The sequence below is a fragment of the Lissotriton vulgaris genome, chromosome 5 (assembly GCF_964263255.1).
Source record: "Lissotriton vulgaris chromosome 5, aLisVul1.2, whole genome shotgun sequence".
In the NCBI taxonomy this organism is placed as follows: domain Eukaryota; kingdom Metazoa; phylum Chordata; class Amphibia; order Caudata; family Salamandridae; genus Lissotriton; species Lissotriton vulgaris.
The window spans coordinates 1480163426-1480184118 of NC_141693.1; the positions used below are offsets into that span (position 1 = coordinate 1480163426).

The 20693-nt window shown below is 46.9% G+C and overlaps 1 protein-coding gene across 4 annotated transcripts in view; it reads left to right on the top strand.

Moving 5' to 3' along the window:
- RBBP5 (RB binding protein 5, histone lysine methyltransferase complex subunit) overlaps nt 1-20693 on the top strand; it is a 225494-nt gene that overhangs the window by 100726 nt on the left and 104075 nt on the right. For all 4 annotated transcript variants that reach the window (XM_086923451.1, XM_086923453.1, XM_086923450.1 and 1 more), the window contains exons 8-9: nt 5467-5620; nt 5700-5771. In XM_086923451.1, the coding sequence (XP_086779577.1) occupies nt 5467-5620; nt 5700-5771 (226 nt within the window). The remainder of the gene's footprint in view (nt 1-5466; nt 5621-5699; nt 5772-20693) is intronic.

A 20693-nucleotide genomic window follows, 5' to 3' on the forward strand; every position in this document is an offset into this window, starting at 1 on the left:
CCTTTTGAATGACTACTATGCTTTAAAAAACGTACAGTACCAAAATTCCATGTATTACAAGTACGCCTATTTCGAATGCATTTATGTATTTTTGGGGTGGGCTATGTTACACAATGTTACACATACATCTAAATTGCTTAGTTTTAGTAATTTTGATGGACATGAATTCGTGGAGTGGGTGTCATGTGCTTATCTAGGTTCCTGATCGATACTGTGACCTTATGCCCCTATTCGGCTATAAATCCATTTATTCCCTATATTGGCATAACCGTTCAAGTGCGATTTTCTGTAAAGTCATCTCTGGCCTCACACGAGCAGAGCCACAGAGCCACATTCCAGCATGACTCTCTGCTACTTCCTTTGCGACCAATTAGTGCAATGACAGAGCAGCAGTCACTATCTGATATTCCTAGATAACACTCCGAGTTCTTCAACAAGATAAAAACTTAGCAAACCTGGAAATCCCCGCTTGCTATGTTTTGATTAGTAATGGAACTCTAATGAGCAACTGATAGCTGCCACTTCCTAGTGACATCTTTAATTGACGTCTTATGTCCAGCAAACTTGCGTCAAACCCGGCACCTGTCAGGTATAAATATTACCAACGTTGCCTTAAGCAATACGAAGCTGTGAGCTGTGAGAGCGAAGCTAACTGCTGTTGAGCGTTGCCTGTCGCTGCAGCCTGCTATCCTGTGGTGGTGAAGCTACTGATTACCATTATCGCCGCTACAGCGCGACCTATGGTGCAGTACGCTTGAGGAGCCGTGCAGCCGTCCTCTGCGAAGACATCCAGCCCAGCTGCCCGCGGACGCTGTCACCCCTCCTTCCTCCAGACGCGCTGAGAGAAGCCGCTGCCTTTCTCGTGCAGAGAAATCCAGTCCCGGCGCTTCCAGTTTACCCTCGCAGGTGACTGGGATATCGAGAGAGACCCCTGAAGGAGATACCAATCCTCCATCATTCTATTCAGAGGTATGGTGTTGACTAAACCCTTAGACGAGAATTCTTGAAACAAACCTTGGCAAAACCAACTTAACTTAAGCTACTTACTTACTCCCCTTCTCACGTGTTAGGCCTAGGTCAGGCACACTGGGGTAGGCTTAGTTAGAAGCACCAGTTGAGTATGTTAGCCTAATGTATATATGACTGTATATATGTTTTATTACTTTTAAACCATTGTATGGCTAAGAAACCATATCAATGCTTTTACAGTTCTATTTCGCTATTCTTATCTTACTGTACGTACTTTTCATAATAACAGTTATTGCAATTGTGGCAATACATTTCTCTTGTATGAGAAGAAAGACTGTTCAATAAATGTTAACCTTTATTGATAAACGCCCGTCTCTCTATTCTCTACATACTGTGAAAGTAAACTGCACTAGACTGACTGAGTGAAATCTATGTCTATTGTTTCACACGACCCTAGAGATCGACTCTTGATCTGAGGAGCAAAGTTGTCATGTTGCACGGTTGTTGGAAAGCTGAATCCCTTCTTGTCTGTGCCAAGGAAGCTGATCACTTCCTATGCAGAGAAGAAAGTTTCCAGTGACCTCTGAGCTAGTTGGTAACACAACCCAATTAAGTTTAGCATAGTCAGTGGAGGCCTGGAATATAAGCAGTTCCACGTCGATACTACTGTTTATGTTATTCCAATGCGCAGGGCCTAGTGGGAAACTAGGAACTACACTACAACGGAGGGAAGAGAGGGGAGGGGGGAGGAGAAATGCGACACGGCGGGAAGGGGAGGGGGCGGAGCGGGTCAAATAAACAAACAAGCCGGAGGGAAGAGAGGGGAGGGGGGAGGAGAAATGCGAGACGGCGGGAAGGGGAGGGGGCGGAGCGGGTAAACAAAGACGGACGTGCACGCGCCCGTGACTTTTAAGGTCAATGCGCATGCGCATAAGCTTAATGCGCATGCGCATTGACCTTAAAAGTCACGGGCACTGCAAGGAATCGCCACGATTCCTTGCAGTGTGGATAAAGAGTGGATAACTCGCAATACTCTCGCCTTGCTCGATGCGCATGCGCATCGACAGGCGAGACCTAAAAATGGGATACAATATATGGTAGGCTTTGTGGACAACGGTTCGGAGGTAGTTAAGGTAGATTTATTGTCCTATATAAACAGGCTGTCTAAACACAGAGCTGGAGTAACAAAAAAATCTAACATTTGTGGTTGTATTACTACTTTGAGTTAAATGTACGCTTTAGGGGGGCCTAAAAATCCAAATGTGCGGGGAAGCAACTACAGTGACAGTTTTCAATGACTACTTGCTTTCACAAAGATGTGAACATGCACACGTGTGCATGCTGGTCAGTTATCCATGAGTAAACGACAAGAAAAAGTGAAACATTTTTCAGTTTCCTTTTTGAAAAGAATATAGTTCCCAAGGTCAAAACCCCCTTCATTACTCTCCCGTCATCCTCCTTGCATATGGATTTACTCCTGCCAATAACAGCAGTAAAAAAAATGACCCCGTCCATGGTGTTGATGTGCCTTGTATGACAGCTGGCGAACACCCACAAACTTCTGAATTCATGCATTTTTAAGACTTTGCAAAGGATCCCTGCCTTGTAAAAACTACTCTCTGCCCCATCACTAGCGTAATATTAGAGTTAATCCTTTTAAAAGCCTAAATATTAGACAGTGGCCCAATTTACTGTCTTAAACAAGTCACCAGAGGATCTAAATTCAACATAGGTACCTGATTGTGGAAGGCGATAATTAGTAAATAGCACGTTGTGGTGAAAAGCCATGAGAAATAGCATGGAGCATTATGAAAAAAGATGGGTAGCCCCTCCTCCCCCACAACCCAGCTTTATAGACAAATGGCACGCGCCACGAGTGAGACCTGTGTGATCCATGCCTCCCGCCTGCTATCAGAATTTCACATGCTGAGAAGTTCTGAACTCCTGCCTCGAGGCATTGTCGGGGCCCTCTGAGGCGCTGTGACATTTTATCCACCCTCACGTGTTCCAAGTTTCCAGGAAGGAACGCATCATCTTTGTGCTGCCGGACAGCCCATATCAAAGCACTAACCAGCTGTTTTCTCAGCCTCTGGGACAAGCCGGGCCTTGTGCAGCTGTAAACATATTTGTACGAAGAGAGTAAAAAACAAGGCACATAGGGCAGGAAGCAACCCCTGACTCACAGAACTTGCGGGTCACGATTGCTGGCTTGCATTTTGTGATTACAAAATATATTAAAGTCCCTTGAAGTTGTTTCGTTCACAGGGTGTGGCCCGGGTAAAACTGAACAAAAGCAATCATTGTCAAAACAGGGGATGGGCAGAAAACAACCAATTACCTTTTCTAATGCACTGTGCGTGGATGTTGTGGGGGCTGGGAGGGAGGGGCTCTCGAAGAGAGAGTCAGGCTCTGAGGCTGTTTACATATAAAGTGAAAACGCTTGTACACTTCTATGTAATGAAGGGAAAACACTTCCCATGCGCTTACGGGGGAGCTCAGGGAAAGCGAGAGGGAGGAAGGGGTTAAGGGTAGGGGCATGGTGGGAGGGTGATTCGGTGAGGGAAACAAAGCAGAACCCCTTTAAGGGGCTTGTCTTGAAGCGAGGAGGTGTCTCAACATATAAAGCTGCCGACTTTGGAGCTGGAGAACAGGTTTCGAGCCTCCGCGTGGGCTGTGTCACTTACTCATAAATAAACAGCGATCTCGGAGGGGGTGAAGAGAGAGAAATAAAAAAAAAAACACACATGGAGGGGCCAGACAGATTTTTAAAAAATTTAAACGGTTGAGACTGGCAAATGTAGTATCTGAAACAAACGGTGCTGAGAATCGAAGTGGGGAGGTGGCATAACATATAACGCTGCCGACTTTGGAGGTCTAGAACAGGGTTCGAGCCTCCGCGTGGGCTGTATCACTTATAAATAAATAAACAGCGATCTCTGACATAACATGGGAGTGGCTAAAGTGCAGTGCAAGCAGCTGCCTTCCTCCTTAGGTGTGTACATTAAGTAAATAGTTCTCATTATTGGTAATGAAAGCTCCCGGGTAAGGACACATGTAAAAGGGCCAGTCCTCATTGGAGGTAACAACAGGAGACAGGAAGGTAACTAAGGAGGAACTAGTAAGCCTATTGACAAATCAAACCCCCACATTTACAAAGGACATTAACAAAAGCCAATACAAAATAGGGGCGGAGAGTGGATGCAGCTCCCAAAAATACCTCAATACAGCATGTCTCAAAGAGACCGCGCAAGCGCTGCCTAGGCGAGACCTAAAAAACGTCTGTCATTGCCTGTCTCTCTGGAGCGCAGTTCCTCACCTCTCCAGTTCCACTTTGTCCTCCTCAGTCAAAACATTAGCAGTTAGCTGGCTCCCCCTCCCTATTGGGGAAAGAACTCCATCACACAGGCACAGATGCACTGAATGTGTTTTCAGCATCAGAACGTCTACTCTTCTAGAAGTTTGATTAATTGTAGTGAATTCAGGGAGAAGATTTATGAGGGCTATTGCTTGTCCAGCTCTCCCAAGTTGGGCAACAAGTGAGCTTAGGGACAAGTGGTTTATCTGTTGAGTTGTCCCATTATATGTTTGAGCTATACAGTATAAGTTGATTCCCTAATAAAGTGTGTTTAACTCATTTTGGATGTAAAAAGCGATTTATAAACACCGGGTCAAAAATTCCTTTCAGAGATCAAAATAGCGTATATTAACATTTTTATTTCTGGGTGTATGTATCATTGAATTTGTATGCGTTTATAAAGTAACTTGTATTTTCCCCATCTGTAATGGTAGACTAGCTCAGTAAGAGATTATTACTTCCATTAATTGGTTAATTTATCTTACTCACAAAATGCCATCCAACTATATTCAAATTTGTAGCCATCAATTTATGTTCTGATGTTCTGATCTCTGCATTAACTATTTAAGTTTACTTACTATTCAGTATAAAGCCCCCAACTAGCTTGTGTCTTCGATAGACATCATTGACATTATTCTAACAGTTAGTGAACTGTCATTATTTTGTTTAATTTGAGATTTACTTTGTTTCAATAAAGTGCCACTCCTTAGAGGTCTAAGAAACAAAAATAAACTGCTGATCCTCTACATAGATTTCACAATATCTTACACATGTATTATTCATTCTGTGTAGTAATCTGAAAACCAATGTTTCCTCATATCTTTGCATCGCTCTCATAACTGTTTATATGGAAACAGCAATTCTCCTCTTGCACTTCTCATCGCACTAACAGATTAGCATTATTCTGTTATTTATTACCTCTGTGCTCTATCTGTGGTGCAGAGTACACAGAAAGGCATGACTGCGAGCAGCTGCTGAGTGAGCACTCTATTTGCTTAAAGTGCATTCACAGAAAACTGTTCAGTTGAAACCAAATACCTCAATTTTAACTTAAAATCAGCCAGAACTGTGGTTCAATAGTCATATTATAGTTCTTATTGTATAGCAATCACTGCAGTTTACTTCATCACTTCTCTTGCCAGGACGCCCTGGAAGAAATGCTGCTTCTCTGGGGATGGGGAGTACATTGTGGCAGGGTCAGCACGGCAGCATGCCCTCTACATCTGGGAGAAGAGCATTGGGAACCTAGTGAAGATCTTGCATGGCACGCGTGGGGAGCTGCTTCTAGATGTAGCGGTGAGTAAACTAATATTGGTCTCCAGTGTGTCCAGACAAACATACTATTCTCTTATTCTGCTTTTCTCCATTACCCCAGTGGCATCCTGTGCGGCCAATTATTGCTTCCATTTCCAGTGGTGTGGTGTCTATCTGGGCTCAAAATCAAGTGGTAAGTAATTATCCCTACTGTATACACAAATCTTATCTCATTTATTTTCTGATATCAAAACATGGTATGAAAAGCAATTTTTGTAAGCTGTTCAGGAGTAGAGCAGCTTAGTTCTTTGCCCATTTGTTATTCCATTTAGTGGTTTAGGTATTTTTCCTGGAACTTAATTTGTGCCAATGTTGAGTTAAAGTTTACTCTAGTCTGATGTGCTCCAAAATACATCATATACAAAATATCAATTCTAGCTGTATTTCTCCTTTGGGTGGGGGTAACATTAATGTTCATTTATAGGTGGCCAATTCAGTGATAGCCCCAATGACATAAAAAGGCTGGAATGGTATATCCTGGCTGAACCATTGATGATGGAGAAGAACACACCACTTAATCTTCCACATCTGGTCAGTCAGGCGGGCTAGGTCTGGGAGAGCATGATCAAAGTGAACACTGTTAGATCCTGTCATCCCACTGTGGATATGACACCATATAAACATATCAATAATAATTTGTCAATGATTAAATGGAAAGAGGGGGGTGCCCAACAGTAGGAGACTTCTACCTAAAGAAACAGCTCCTCACATATGAACAAGCACAAGATTCCCTTGGCCTGGATCATGTCCAAGTAATGGAAGTAATGACTAGTATTCTTACTGTGGCGGGATGGAGACAATTTATTACTGATTTATTTACAGACTTAGAACGACAGAGGCAAAGGTACAGAACGTGTATGAGAAAAATGGTCATTGGAGAGCCCAGAGTCTTTAACTGACACAAACTGGAGGAAAGCTCTTCGACATTGTGAAGGAACTGTCCAAACCCAGCTCCAACACTAATGATATCCCGCCTTTGCAAGACCTGTGCAATTCACTGGCCACCTTCTTCCACCGCAAGATCACCGACATCCACGACCGCTTCAACGACCCGATAGCCCCGACAACCACCGCCCCCACGACAACCACCTGCACCAACCGCCTGCTCTCCTGGACCAGCGTCAATGACGAGGAAACCAGCGAGACCATGAACACCATCCACTCCGGATCACCACTGGATCCATGCCCCCACCACATCTTCAATAAAGTCAGCACAGCCATCGCACCCCATCTTCAGAAAGTAATCCACACCTCCTTCGAGAGAGCAACCTTCCCAGAAAGCTGGAAGTATGCCGAGATCAACGCCTTACTCAAGAAACCCAAGGCAGACCCCTAGGACCTCAAGAACTTCCGACCCATCTCCCTGCTCCCGTTCCCGGTGAAAGTCACCGAAAAATCGTTAACAAACCACTGACCCGCTTCCTCGAGGAGAACCACATCCTGGACCCGTCCCAGTCCGGGTTCCACGGCAACCACAGCACCGAGACCACCCTCATCGCCACCACGGATAACATCAGGACCCTGCTTGACAACGGAGAAACAGCAGCCCTCAACCTCTTGGACCTGTCAGCCGCTTTCGACACCATCTGCCACCACACACTACGACACGCCAACACAACGCAGGGATCCAAGAGAAGGCCCAGGACTGGACAACATCCTTCCTCTCCGGCAGAACTCAGAGCGTTCGACTCCCCCCACCCCCCCCCCCCCCCCCGCCACCCCCCCCTTCCGCTCCACGGATACCGAAATCATCTGCGGCGTACCCCAGGGTTCTTCCCTCAGCCCAACGCTGTTCAACATCTACATGGCACCCCTCACCCACGTTGCCCGACAGCACGACCTCAACATCATCTCCTACGCCGACAACACCCAGCTGATCATATCCCTCACCAAAGACTCACACCGCGAAGACCAGCCTCCACGAGGGAATCAAGGCCATCGCCGAATGGATGAGGAACAGCCGACTGAAGTTGAACTCAGACAAGACGGAGGTCCTCATCCTCGGCTCCACACACTCAGCCCTGGGATGACTCCTGGTGGCCTGCAACCCTAAGAGCAGCCCCGACACCCACCAACCACGCACACAACCTAAGGGTCATCCTCGACTCCACCCTCTCCATGACCAAGCAGGTCAACGCTGTCTCCTCATCCTGCTTCAACACCCTCCAAATGCTCCGCAGGATCTTCAAGTGGATCCCTACCGAGACAAGAAGAACAGTCACCCAGGCCCTCGTCACCAGCAGGCTGGACTACGGAAACGCCCTATACGCAGGAACGCCGGCCAAGCTCCTGAGGCGATTGCAACGCATCCAGAACGCGTCAGCACTTCTGATACTTGACATCCCCAACGCAGCCACATCACACCCCACCTGAGAGACCTGCACTGGCGCCACATCAACAAGAGGATAACCTTCAAGCTCCTCATCCATGCACACAAAGCTCTCCACAAGACCGGCCCATCATACCTCAACACTCAACTCAACTTCTACACCCCCACCTGCCAGCTCCGCTCCGCCAGCCTCGCCCTCGCCACAGTCCCCTGCATCCGCGGAACGACCACCGGCGGCAGATCCTTCTCCCACCTCGCCGCCAAGACCTGGAACACCCTCCCCACCAACCTACGACAGACCCAGGACCTACTGGCCTTCAGGAGACTCCTCAAGACCTGGCTCTTCGATCACTAGAAGGACCTCCCACACCCCCAGCACCTTGGGACCCTCACGGGTCTGTAGTACGCTTTACAAGTGTTATGATTGATTGATTGATTGAAAGCCTGTGAAGAGGTTAAACGTGTTCGAGGCATATGAGCTGCAGAATATATACTTGTGCATAGATCGCCATCTGGTGTTGGGCTCGGATGTTTACACTTTGTTGTTGTATTAAAAGAGGTTCTTTGTAGTCACGAGATAGGCGACTCCTCCTTACAATGATAGTGTGCATGGGCATCGACTCCATCCTCAGATTGTTTTTTCCGCCATCTAGTTTGGATGTATGTTGCTGCGCTCTGGGTCGGTGGCGTACTCGATCCACTTCGACAAGCAATTCCTCAACTGTATTGTTTCGATCACGTTCCCCTTTGACGCGCATCCAAAAAATTCATCAAGAACTTCGATTCCGGACATCGACGGGGGCCATTGGGCCTTTCTACGCTATCAGGCCTTGTAGTCAATGGAAAGAACTCCATTTAAAAAATGTCCCCTGTGTGGTGCCAAATTCTCTCACACTAATTTCCACGAGGTCTGTAACCTTTGCCTCTCTCCCGAACACAAGGACAAAGATAACCAGGCCTGTGCTTCCTTCACATCAAAGAAAACCATACGTGATCGCCGGGCTTGACGTCACATAATGTCTCGATCAACTACCTCGGCACCGGACGACTTCTTCGATGCAGGCCCCATGTTCCAGAAGAACATTAACCGGAGGATGAAAACATCCGCGTCTCCGAGGCCAGCGAATCAGATGCCGAAGATCAGACGCTCACTCCAGATCAACGGATCATGAGTCCCCAGATCCAGAACCCTAGCCCTTCTGAAAACAAAATATAAGGCTCGGGGACATCTTCGCCTTTGGGCTCAGGTTGACACCGAGATACTTCAGATACCCCTCCTCCCTCTCCCATCCCCCCTCGGGCCTGGCTCCAAAGTCCAGAGACAAGCCTACCGGCAGCTCGGGATCGAGCCAGCCGCATAGCGGTACCGAAAAACCATCTCTGGCACCGAAACCAAAGATGAAACCAGAGACATTGTCACTCCCTGTTCTATCTACACCGAAGACTGCTTCGACGCCGAGTGCTCCGGCACCGAAATACACCGAGGACATGCCCTCGGAACCAAAAAAAAGTCCATAAATCTTTGGAGTCGAAAAAGATTTCGGACTCAAACTCCACCAAAGCATAAGGAGACCAAAACCCCTCCTAAAGCTACAGAGCCTAAACCAAAGCACCACTCGAAACCCAAGTTGTTGGTGCCAAAAAAAGACAATAGCTCAAAAGAACTGTTTGAACCAGATTCCTCGGATCCAAAACAAAAAACTCTACACATTGACCCTGTTACTGGTCATGTCATCACAATACCACCTAAAAAGAGGAAATTGGACACCTCACAGGAACCGGAGATACCCTTAACGAAGAAAGACATAGCAACTTCACCTTTCATACCCTCCTCCCCCTCTCCAAAACTTCCAACTATACAACTTTCTCCAGATCACTCTTCACTGCTTCCCGCTTCACCTGCACCACAAAATGATGACTTTAGGGATGGAGTCCCACAAGGGGATGATGATGATAATATCCACAATATACCTGAGCCAGACTCCTATCCATCTAAACCATCCCCTCCAGACGACAACATAGGTTTTTGCGCATCTCATAAATAGAGCAGCCAAATATCATGGTGTAGAATTACACTCCGACGCTTTCGAGGAAGATTTTTTTATTAGAGACTTTTACACAATCACAAAAGTCAGCAAACACTTTACATATGTTAAAAGGTATGATTAAACATGCCCCTGATGTGTTTAAAGGCCCTGTCAGGGCTAGAGTTCTCAACTCCAGGGTTGATAAAAAATATGAACCAGCTCCAAATGATCCAGCTTATATCAAAGGGCAGCTCCCCCTAGATTCTGGAGTAGTGTCAAATGCCTGTAAACAGGCAAATTCCCAAAAAGGTGATGCCCCTCCTCCGAATAACAAATCTAAATTATTGGACGCATCTGGGAACGGGTTGTGCCATAGGCGGCAAATTACTGGCGCATTGCCAACACCCAAGCTTTGCTGGCCAGGTATGATAGAGCGCATTATGATGAGCTTGAGACACTCATGCAACATCTTCCAGAACAATATAGGGCTATGGCGAACAACCTCATGCAAGAGGGAAAGCTAATTACAAACACCTCTATCAAATGTGCTCTTGATGCAGCGGACACAGCATCTCTTGCTGTTATAACAAGCATTTTACTGCGCAGGCACGCATGGCTACGCATATCTGGTTTTAAGCAGGAGGTAAGGTCTCAAATTCTTAATTAGCCTTTTGATCAAGAACACTTGTTTGGACCTACTGTAGACACATCTTTAGAAAAGATGAAAAAAGACACTTGACACAGCTAAGTCCATCAGGGCCTTACAGACACCAACAACTAGAGGTTCCTTTCGTCGCTCCTTTTATAGGGGCGCCTCCAAAACCATTGGGACAGACAACACTTCTTCCTACAGAAGCCCCACTCAAACTTCCTCTAACAGAGGATATTTTAGCGGGGGTTACAGAGGAAATGACAACAAAGGAAGAGGCCACGGGAATAACACCCGCACCTTCCCTACCACAAAACAGTGACTTCCCTCCGCTCCCCCCAGACCATTCCACTCCGGTCGGCGGAAGACTATCACTGTTCCTACCTGTCTGGAATTCCATCACCACAGACAGGTGGGTGAGACAAATTATCCAGTATGGTTATTGCCTGGAACTCACCTCTACTCCCCCACACATACCTCCATAACAACGTCCGATTTCCACAGAACATCTAACTCTTTAAAAACAAGAGATTTTCTCTCTCTTTCAAAAGCACACAATAGAATAGGTTCCCCTACATCATCAAGGTACAGGGGTTTACTCCCTCTACTTCCTCATCCAAAAAAAGGACGGTACTCTCAGGCCACTATTAGACCTCGGACCATTAAACCTGTACATACAATCCGACCACTTTCACATGTCACTCTCCAACGGGTCCTCCCACAGCTCCAACAAGTCGATTTCCTTGCCACTCCAGATCTCAAGGACGCCTATTTTCACATTCCTATTCACCCTGCTCACATGAAAAATCTATGGTTTGTACTGGACGGTCAGCACTACCAATTCAAAGTCCTCCCTTCGGAGTGACTACAGCACCCAGAGTCTTCACTAAATGTCTCGCAGTAGTAGCAACTCACGTGCGAAGGCAACACATTCATGTGTTTCCTTACCTCGATGACTGGCTCATAAAAGCCAAGTCAAGCAGCGATTGTGTGCACCACACACACAAAACAATCCAGCTGCTGCACGACATAGGATTCAAAATAAACCTCACTAAGTCACATCTTCAACTGCCCCACACACAAAAGTATCATGGCGACACAATAGATACTTCAAAAGCCAGGATAGCCAGCATGCAAGCTCTCATAACAAAATTTCAACCTCAACACTCACTACCAGCTCGAGTGTTCATGCAGCTAATAGTGATGATTGCCTCTTGCATTTTCATCGTACCTTACGCAAGACTCCAAATGCGTCCATTACAGGGATGTTTAGCACATCAGTGGAACCAGGCTCAAGGTCAGCTTACAGATCTGGTGTTGGTGGACAGACGCACACATCGCTCTCTGCAGTGGTGGAACACACACAACTTTTCCAAAGGGCGGCCATTCCTAGACCCGGTTCCACAGATAGTGCTAACAGCAGAAGCATCGCTCACTGGCTGGGGAGCTCATCTCTTAAACCATACCATTCAAGGCATGTGGACCCCTCCACAGAAACTGCTCCACATAATCACCTGGAATTACTGGCGGTTTTTCTTGCATTAAAATCATTCCAAATACATCTCATAGGCAAAGCTGTCCTCGTTCGCATGGACAATATGACAGCAATGTACTATGTACAAAAACGGGGAAACACTCTCTGTATCTTTCACACCTAGCGCAAAGCATATGGAGATGTGCCATTCCTCAAAAAATATACCTCTTAGCAGAACATCTCCTAGGGGTACACAATCAGATTGCCGATCTGCTCTGTCAGAGAGCAAATCCACGAATGGGAACTTCATCTGCAAGTTCTTAATCTGTTTTTGCAGATGTGGGGCCACCCAGACATAGATCTGTTTGCCACACTTTTAAACGTAAAATGCCCAAGTGTCACCTCCAGGTATGTTATGTTATGTTATGTTAAAATGCGTTTGTATAGCGCTCGGCTACTCTAATATAGTGTCACGGCGCTTTCCACAGGCAGCTACAGTGTAAAAACAACATAACAAGATGAACAGATCCCGACAGAAGAAGAAAGACACCCACCTAAACAGAAAGATTAAAAAGCCAAGTCTTCAAATTCCTTCTGAATTGAAGCAAATTGGGAGTACTGCGAAGTGCCAGTGGGAGCGAGTTCCACAGCTGGGAGGCCTTGAGGCTGAAAGAGCGTCCCCCAATGCGGGCCTTCCTTACACGTGGAACCACAGCCGTGAAAAGGGATTCAGACCCATTGTCCAAAGGCAATGCAATATGGATGAACTCGTCTGGCAGATTTGCATACGCTTTTCCACCTCTCCCACTCATTCCATTACTGGTGTAGTACACAACAGTCTCTCACAGTGGTTCCTCCAACATGGGCCCGGCAACCATGGTTCACAACCCTGCTGGAACTCTCAGTAGTTCCACATCAAAAGTTGCACCTTTCTCCAAAGCTTCTCACACAGAACCATGGAGAAATAAGTCATCCAGATCCAGCTCAACTGAACCTAGCGATCTGGCTTCTGAAGTCTTAGAGTTTGGTTACCTCAATCTCCCGCCAGACTGTATAAATATCATTAAGGAGGCTAGACGTCCTACCACTGGAGCATGCTATGCAGCTCAATGGAAAAGATTTGTTATCTACTGTAATAACACAATCGATCCACTAAATGCTTCAATTCAAAACATTATTTGTTATCTCTTGCATCTACAAAGATGAAATCTGTCATACATATCTATACAATTACATCTTGCTGCCATAGCCGCTTACCACCAAAATAGACAACACTTGATATTGTTTAAGGTGCCTGCCATCAAAGCATTTATGGAATGCCTTAAAAGGATTATTCCTCCCAGAGTTCCACCCTCTCCAGTCTGGAATCTAAACATTTTCCTTACCAGGCTCATGGGTCCCCCATTTGAACCTTTACATAAATGTGAGTTACAATTTTCTCACATGGAAAGTAGCTTTCCTTGTGGCGATCACATCTCTCAGAAGTTAGTGTACTCCAGGCATTAATCATACAAGAACCATTTTTGCAAATACATCACATCAAAGTGGTTCTTAGGACAAACCCTAAATTCTTACCAAAAGTCGTTTCTGCTTTCCACCTTAACCAGTCTGTTGAGCTGCCAGTCTTTTTTCCTCAACCAGACTCAGTAGCAGAATGGGCTCTTCATACGCTTGACGTCAAAAGAGCTATCCTTAACTACATTGAAAGGACAAAAACTTTCTGGAAAACTAAAAAACTTTTTGTAGCTTTCTCACCACCACATAAGGGCAATCCTATATCAAAAGCTGGAATTGTCAGGTGGATCATTAAATGCATCCAGATATGCTACCTATAGCAAAGTGTACATTATCCATTCCCCTAGAGCGCATTCAACAAACAAGCTAGGGGCTTCTATTGCATTCTTAGGGAACATTCCCATAGATGACCTTTGTAAAGCAGCAACATGGACAAGACCGCACACTTTCACAAAACACTATTGTGTAGATGTGCAGGCAAAACAGGCTAATGTGGGCCAGGCTGTACTAAGGACACTTTTTCAAACCACTGCAACAGATGCAGGTGGCAACCGCCAGTGAGAGTACTACTGTAGTCTATGCACAAGTATATACTCTGCAGCTCATATGCCTCGAACGGAAAATGCTACTTACCAGTATGCATCTGTTCTTGGCATGTTGAGCTGCAGAATCATATACGCCCACCCGCCTCCCTGTGTACCTTTATCTGTTGCAGTGCTATCTTACTTAGATTCATAACAAATGGACATCTCTTTCTGTTTCTCACAAACACCATCATCGCCCTTTATGGCGAAAAACAATCTGAGGATGGAGTTGATGCCCAAGGACACTATCGTCCTAGGGAGTCACCTATCTCGTTACTAGAAACAACTTCTTCCAATACAACAAAGTGCAAACATCCGAGCCCAACACCAGATGGCGATCTATGCACAAGCATATGATTCTGCAGCTCAACATGCCAAGAACAGATGCATACTGGTAAGTAGCATTTTCCTTCCCATAATGCACAGTTTAAATTAATACTATTCCATTATTCTCACACCCAAAAAACCTGTAAGGATCTATTCAGGTAGATCCTCCGCTTGCCAGAGAAGGGGTGCAATGGTAGCAGACTTTCTTCAAATGGTTTTGATGTATCCATGGGTGGCTTTATCCTTGGAAAAAGACATTTGGACTATGTTTAATACACTCCCCCCTAAATCTATCAAACGTTTATTAGACCTATTCCCTTTTAGGCAGAAATACAAGATCAAAATATGGATGGCTGCTTTTCGTACAGTACTAGCTAAAAGGCTTGTAGCAATCCATTAGGTGTGCCTAAAGGGCCAGATGACCAACACCCGAAAATCACAAGGATTGGTGAGAAATTGGCTGAGGAATTAATGGAATGGGCAGAGATGTTCACAAAGATGGCAGACCCCATGACAATATGCTACCTTGAATCAAGTACTGTATGATATTTGTTGGTGAAATAAGTTCTAATGCTGTAAAACACATGGCAGTTGGATACTCTGTGAATTAATTAGACAAAAGAGATTAATGGAAATGGAAAATGACTGTTAGATTAGGCACTGAATGTACTGGTATGTCAATGATGCTATATTTTTTTTAAAAATGCAATAACATTTATTTGAAATAGAAATTGCTAGAAAGAAATGACAGCAATTTGAATTTGCAGTGGTCCTGAATTGTGACCCAGGCGCTAAAATGCATCATCATTTTGTGGAATCAATTGATCCAGAGCTGAGTACTAGGGATACAAACTGCAACTCACTGTTGAGATCCAATAGGGCAATAGAGCGTTTGGTGCATCTAGTTTTAGTTTTGGATGGACTTACTACTCGTGTATGGTCAATGCTGATTTATCTATTGTTGGTCCCTGTCTTTAGTGACACAAAATGATTAAATACTACCTGCATTAACGAACCGAGATTACTATGTGTTGATTCAAACATTTCCATTAATACAGTTTTCTGATAGCGACATTCTGCCGCAGATTCCTTACCTTAGAATTTCCTTAGTGTCAGGCTGGATCCCGGAGACTTTTGCTCGAGGAATACCCTTGTGCGCAGTTAGGTGGTGTCGGTCAGCAAATCATGACATCGTCGGCTTCGTCTGCACCAGAAGTGACGTCCACGTTGGAAATGACGTCCCCCCCACCTATATAATCGCTATGTCTGTACTTTCCTTTCCGCGCCAGCTTGCGCAGATCCGTGAAGAGAGCTACCCTCTGTCTCTTTTTGACAGGCTTTTTTGTGCCCTTTTGTGGACTTTTTTTGGTTTGTAGGTTTTTCCAAAATGTCGTAGAAGACTTCTTGATTTAAACAGTGTGGTGCCTGTCATCTCGCCCTGTCGTTGACGGGTCCACACTTAATTTGTCTCTGGTGCCTGGAGCGCCAAAACGACTCAGTCATTCTCCGACTGCCTAGCCATGGCTCCGAAGGCTTTGAGAGAGCAGTCCCTAAAGCTGCTTGCGGCCCGGTGCTCTCCCCCATGCCATTGGCCCGTGAGGTCTCGGTCTCGGCTGAGAGGAAGGTCTGGGTGCTGCTCCGGGACTTCTAAGTCCTCGTGCTCCCACTAGAAGTCGTTGGGTCGGTCAGTTAAGAGGCATAAGAAACACAAGAAGTCGAAGCTTGCTTACACTTCTCCCCGTCCGTCGGCCGACGTGACAGAGGGACTTCAGTTCTCGTTCTGTGGAACCTGCGACTGGGTCAGCTCTGCGATTCCCTGCCTTTCCAGGAGCCAGAACAACCCCGCCCAGCTTAAAAAATTCTATGGCACTATGTGCCTCCTATTTGGCCGATCCGATCCTCCCGGCATGACTTCAGGCCCCTGCAGCTTAGAGGAGGCTGCATCGGTTTCTGCGCCATTGGCTCTGGCACATATACCCTCTAATGGATCCAGACCGGTGCCAGATGTGCCATTGTGACCTTCCCTGGCGTTGGCCCCCGTGCCGAGACGCCTGATGCCCGCGCACCCCCGGCGGCACCAGCCCCATTCTTATTTCCAACAACCCGGAGCTGGATCGACAGCTCATTTGGGTCCTAGGTTGGTTCCTCTCCCTTATTTTGAAAGGCTAGGAATGGAGGCAGATTAGGAGGGGTTGCTGGATCCTTCAGAAGACCAGCCTTAGCATGAAATGGACTGGTGGGAGGAATTGGGTGAGGCCAGTGGGCTCGATACCTCGCCAGCTTCTGGCTTTCTCCCCCTACTGTGACTACAGAGGAGAACGCTTCATATACTGTGGTGGTGAGAAGGGCAGCTAAGGTCCTGGACCTTCAGCTTTTTTTGGTGGAAGTTAAATCTAACATCTTGACAGAGGTTCTGCAGCTGGGGGTCATTGTCTCCGAACCCCTCTTGCCTTTCAACGAGGCCCTGACTGATGTCCTCCTGGGAACCTGGCACAAGCCCAGCATAGGGGATCCTCTGAATAAGATAATTACCAGCTGCCATCGCCCTGCCCTGGGTGACCCAAAATTCCTCACCAACCACCCTACCCCCGAGAGCTCGGTGGTCCAAGCCTCTATCTCACATGGCGTGTTCCGTTCCGCCCTCTGGGGCAGGGAATCCAAAAGGCTGGATAGTTTGAGCAAGAAAATGTTTTCTTTCACCAGTATTGCATTGTGGCCGATAAACACTGCATGCCTATTGGGCTGTTACGCCCACTCCTTGTGGGAAACGGTTGCTCAAGTGCTGCCTCAGGTCTTGGAGTAGGCCCGGGCCATTCTCTACCAAACCGTATCAGATGGGTGAGATGCTGCAAAGATCACAATTCGTTGTGGGCTTGACATCATGACTCGGTGGGTAGAGCAATGTCATCAACGGTGGCTGTTCGACGCCACACCTGGCTAACCGCACCTGGCTTTTCTGGGGATGTCCAGACTTCCCGTATGACATGCCCTTTGATCGCAACTGTCTCTTTGGAGGTCAGCCAGACATGACCCTGGAGAGCGTTAAGGACTCATGTCAATGGGCCACTCCATGACCACCTCTACCTTGGCTTTGGCGCATCAGCAATATCCGAGACACAAGACAGCGCAAGTTCAGCAACCTCTGTGCGGCTGTGTGCCCGGCTCTTTTTCACCCCGTGGATCGGGCAGCCAGAGGTCGAGTCAGTCCACTTCTGCCCCTGCAGCCTCCAAACTTTCCTAGTCTGGTATTTCACGATTATAAGCGACCAGTTGCTGGCAGGATCATCCATCACTTCCACCACTGGCAAAAACATCACAATGGACAGGTGGATTCTTCAGATGGTCCAAAAGGGCTACTCCCTCCCCTTAGAGACTACACCTCCCTCCATGCCTCCAACGTATGACTGGCTGACGGAAGACCACCTGAACTTGCTTCAGGAGGAAGTCAGGACTCTCTTGGCTGAGGGAGCAATAGAGTGGATTCCTGTGTCAGAAGTAGGCTGTGACTGCTTTTTCAGCTACTTTCTGGTTCTGAAAAAGGACAAGTGCCTTCGTCCTGTTCTAGATCTGCGAGCCTTCATTGCAGGACGCCTATTTTCACGTTCCTGCCCTGCCTGCCCATCAACATTACCTGCAGGTTCACGGTAGGCCACAAGTACTTTCAGTTCACAGTGCTCCCATTTGGCCTTACCAACTTTCCTCGAGTTTTCACCAAGGTGAAGATAGTGTTCGCAGCTCATCTGCGCACATCAGTGGTACCAGTATTTCCCTAGCTCGCCCTGGACTGTCCTCTCCCACCTCCAGACTATAGCGAACCTCCTGCTTTCGCTGGTGTTCGCTATCAATGTACCGAAGTCAGGAGCTGTTCTGGACACAATGCAGTTTTGGGCCAACCTTCCCGAGCGGGGAGTCCAGGGTATTCAGGCTATAAAACTGATGTTTTCAGCCTCTATCCTGGATTTCGGTGAGACTGACTCTGAAACTGTTGCACCTCATGGCCTCCTGCATCCTGCTCGTTACTCATGCCAGATGGCATGTGTGTGCTCTGCAGTGGGACCTGAAGTTCCAGTGGGCTCAGCATCAGGGGAATCTCTCTGAAATGGTCCAGATCTCGGACAGAACTGTACAGGACCTGCAGTGGTGGCAGATCAACAGTGATTTGGTGTGAGGCAGACCCCTCTCCCTTCCCCTACCAGATCACACAGGAGTGACGGATGCGTCACTCCTGACCTGGGGCGACCATCTGGGAGAGGTGGAGATCAGAGGACTTTGCTCTCAGGCGGAATCCGGACTCCACATCAACTTACTGGAGCTCCGAGCAATTCGCTTGGCATTGAAAGCTTTTCTGCCTTCCATCAAGGAGAAGCTGGTTCAGGTGTTCATGGAACACCACCACCACAATGTGGTACTGAAATAAGCAGGGTGTGGTGGGGTAGTGAACCCTTTGTAAAGAGGCCCTGAATCTCAGCACATGGCTGTAACAGCAGTTCATACCCTTGTGGTTCAACACCTGGCAGGTTCCCTGATTGCCATGGTAGACAAACTCAACCGTAGATGCCTAGTGGATCACGAATGGCGTCTCCATCCAGAGGTGTCGCAAGGTCTCTTTCAGAAGTGGCGAGAGCCTTGGTTCGATCTGTTCACCTCTGCCAGGATCGCCTAATGTCAGTAATTTAGCACACTTTAGTTTCCAAAGTTGCACTCACTCAGCAACACATTTAGTCTTAAGTGGAGCTCAGGCCTCTTGTACGTCTTTCCTGTCCAGAGTGCTCAAGAAGATCAGTAGCACTGGGGCCTAAGTCATTCTAGTGGTTCCGGACTGGGCATGGAGAGTCTGGTATCCCAATCTTCTCCAACTGAGCATCGATCCTTCGATCAGACTGTCCTTTCGGGAGGATCTTCTGCCGCAGCTGCAGTGCGGGCCCTCCATCCAAACCGGTCAACTCTATGCCTTCTTCCGTGAACACTGAGCAGCGGCAGTTGATAGCATTCAACCTGCCTCCTGAAGTCTGCTATGTTATTTTGGCAGTCAGGCGTCCCTCTACCATTACTGTGTATGCCTACTGGTGGCAAATATTTGTAAAATATTGTACAGAAAGGTCTATTGATCCTCTGTCTGCTTTCCTTTCTTTCAAGTCCTTCTCTTTATTTCTACCCTTGCTCTGGTTTGGGCACGCTGAAAGGGCATCTGCTGGCCCTGTCTGCCTTCTTGAGGCTGCCAGACTAACCCTCTTTATTTAAATCCCCTATTATAAATACATTTCTTAAGATGCTTTACATATGTTCCCACCTGCCCAAATCATCATGCCTCAGTGGGACCTTACTTTGGTTCTCTCCTTCCTCAGGTGTGCTTCGTTCGAACCTCTGCGCAACTGCCCCCTCCGGTTGCGTACCATCAAAACAGTCTTTGTGGTGGCAATAACTTCTGCCAGGAGGGTGAGCAAATTGAAGGCTCTGTCATCTAGTCCTCCTTACCCGACCATTTTACGTGATAGGTTGGTGCTTTGCACTAAGGTCTCATTTATACTGAAAGTGGTAACACCATTCCACGTGGGACAATCAGTCACCCTGCCCACTTTTGGTGCTCCTCTGCACCCCTCTCAGGAGGAGGAGCTACTCCACCGTCTGGACCTAAAAAGAGCATTGTCGTTCTACCTTGACTGCACTAAAGAGTTATGGGTCGGCGACCAACTCTTCATGGAGTACGTTGGATCCAAGAAAGGTTGTGCTTTGCAGAAGAGGACTAACTTGTGATGGGTTGTCCTCTGTATCAAAATTTGCTACGCTCTAGCCAAGAAACAGCCAAGAAATGGCCTCCTGATGGCTTAAGAGTTCATTCCACCAGAGCCAAGTCTGTGACCACAGCATTGCAACACAGTGTTTCAGGCCTTGACATTTGTCACGCAGCAACGTGGGCATCACTGCACTCGTTCACTAAGCATTACTGCCTGGACAGTCAAGTCCGGAGGGCTGGCTTGGTCTAAACTAGTAAAAAGTCCCACCTCTGGTGATGGTATTGCTTGGGTATCTATTCTAAAGTAAGGAATCTGCTACAGTTTTGTCTATCAGATGGACCTGTTACTTACCTTTGGTAACGCCTTATCTGGTAGAGAGATGATCTAGCCACATATTCGTTACCCACCCACCCAT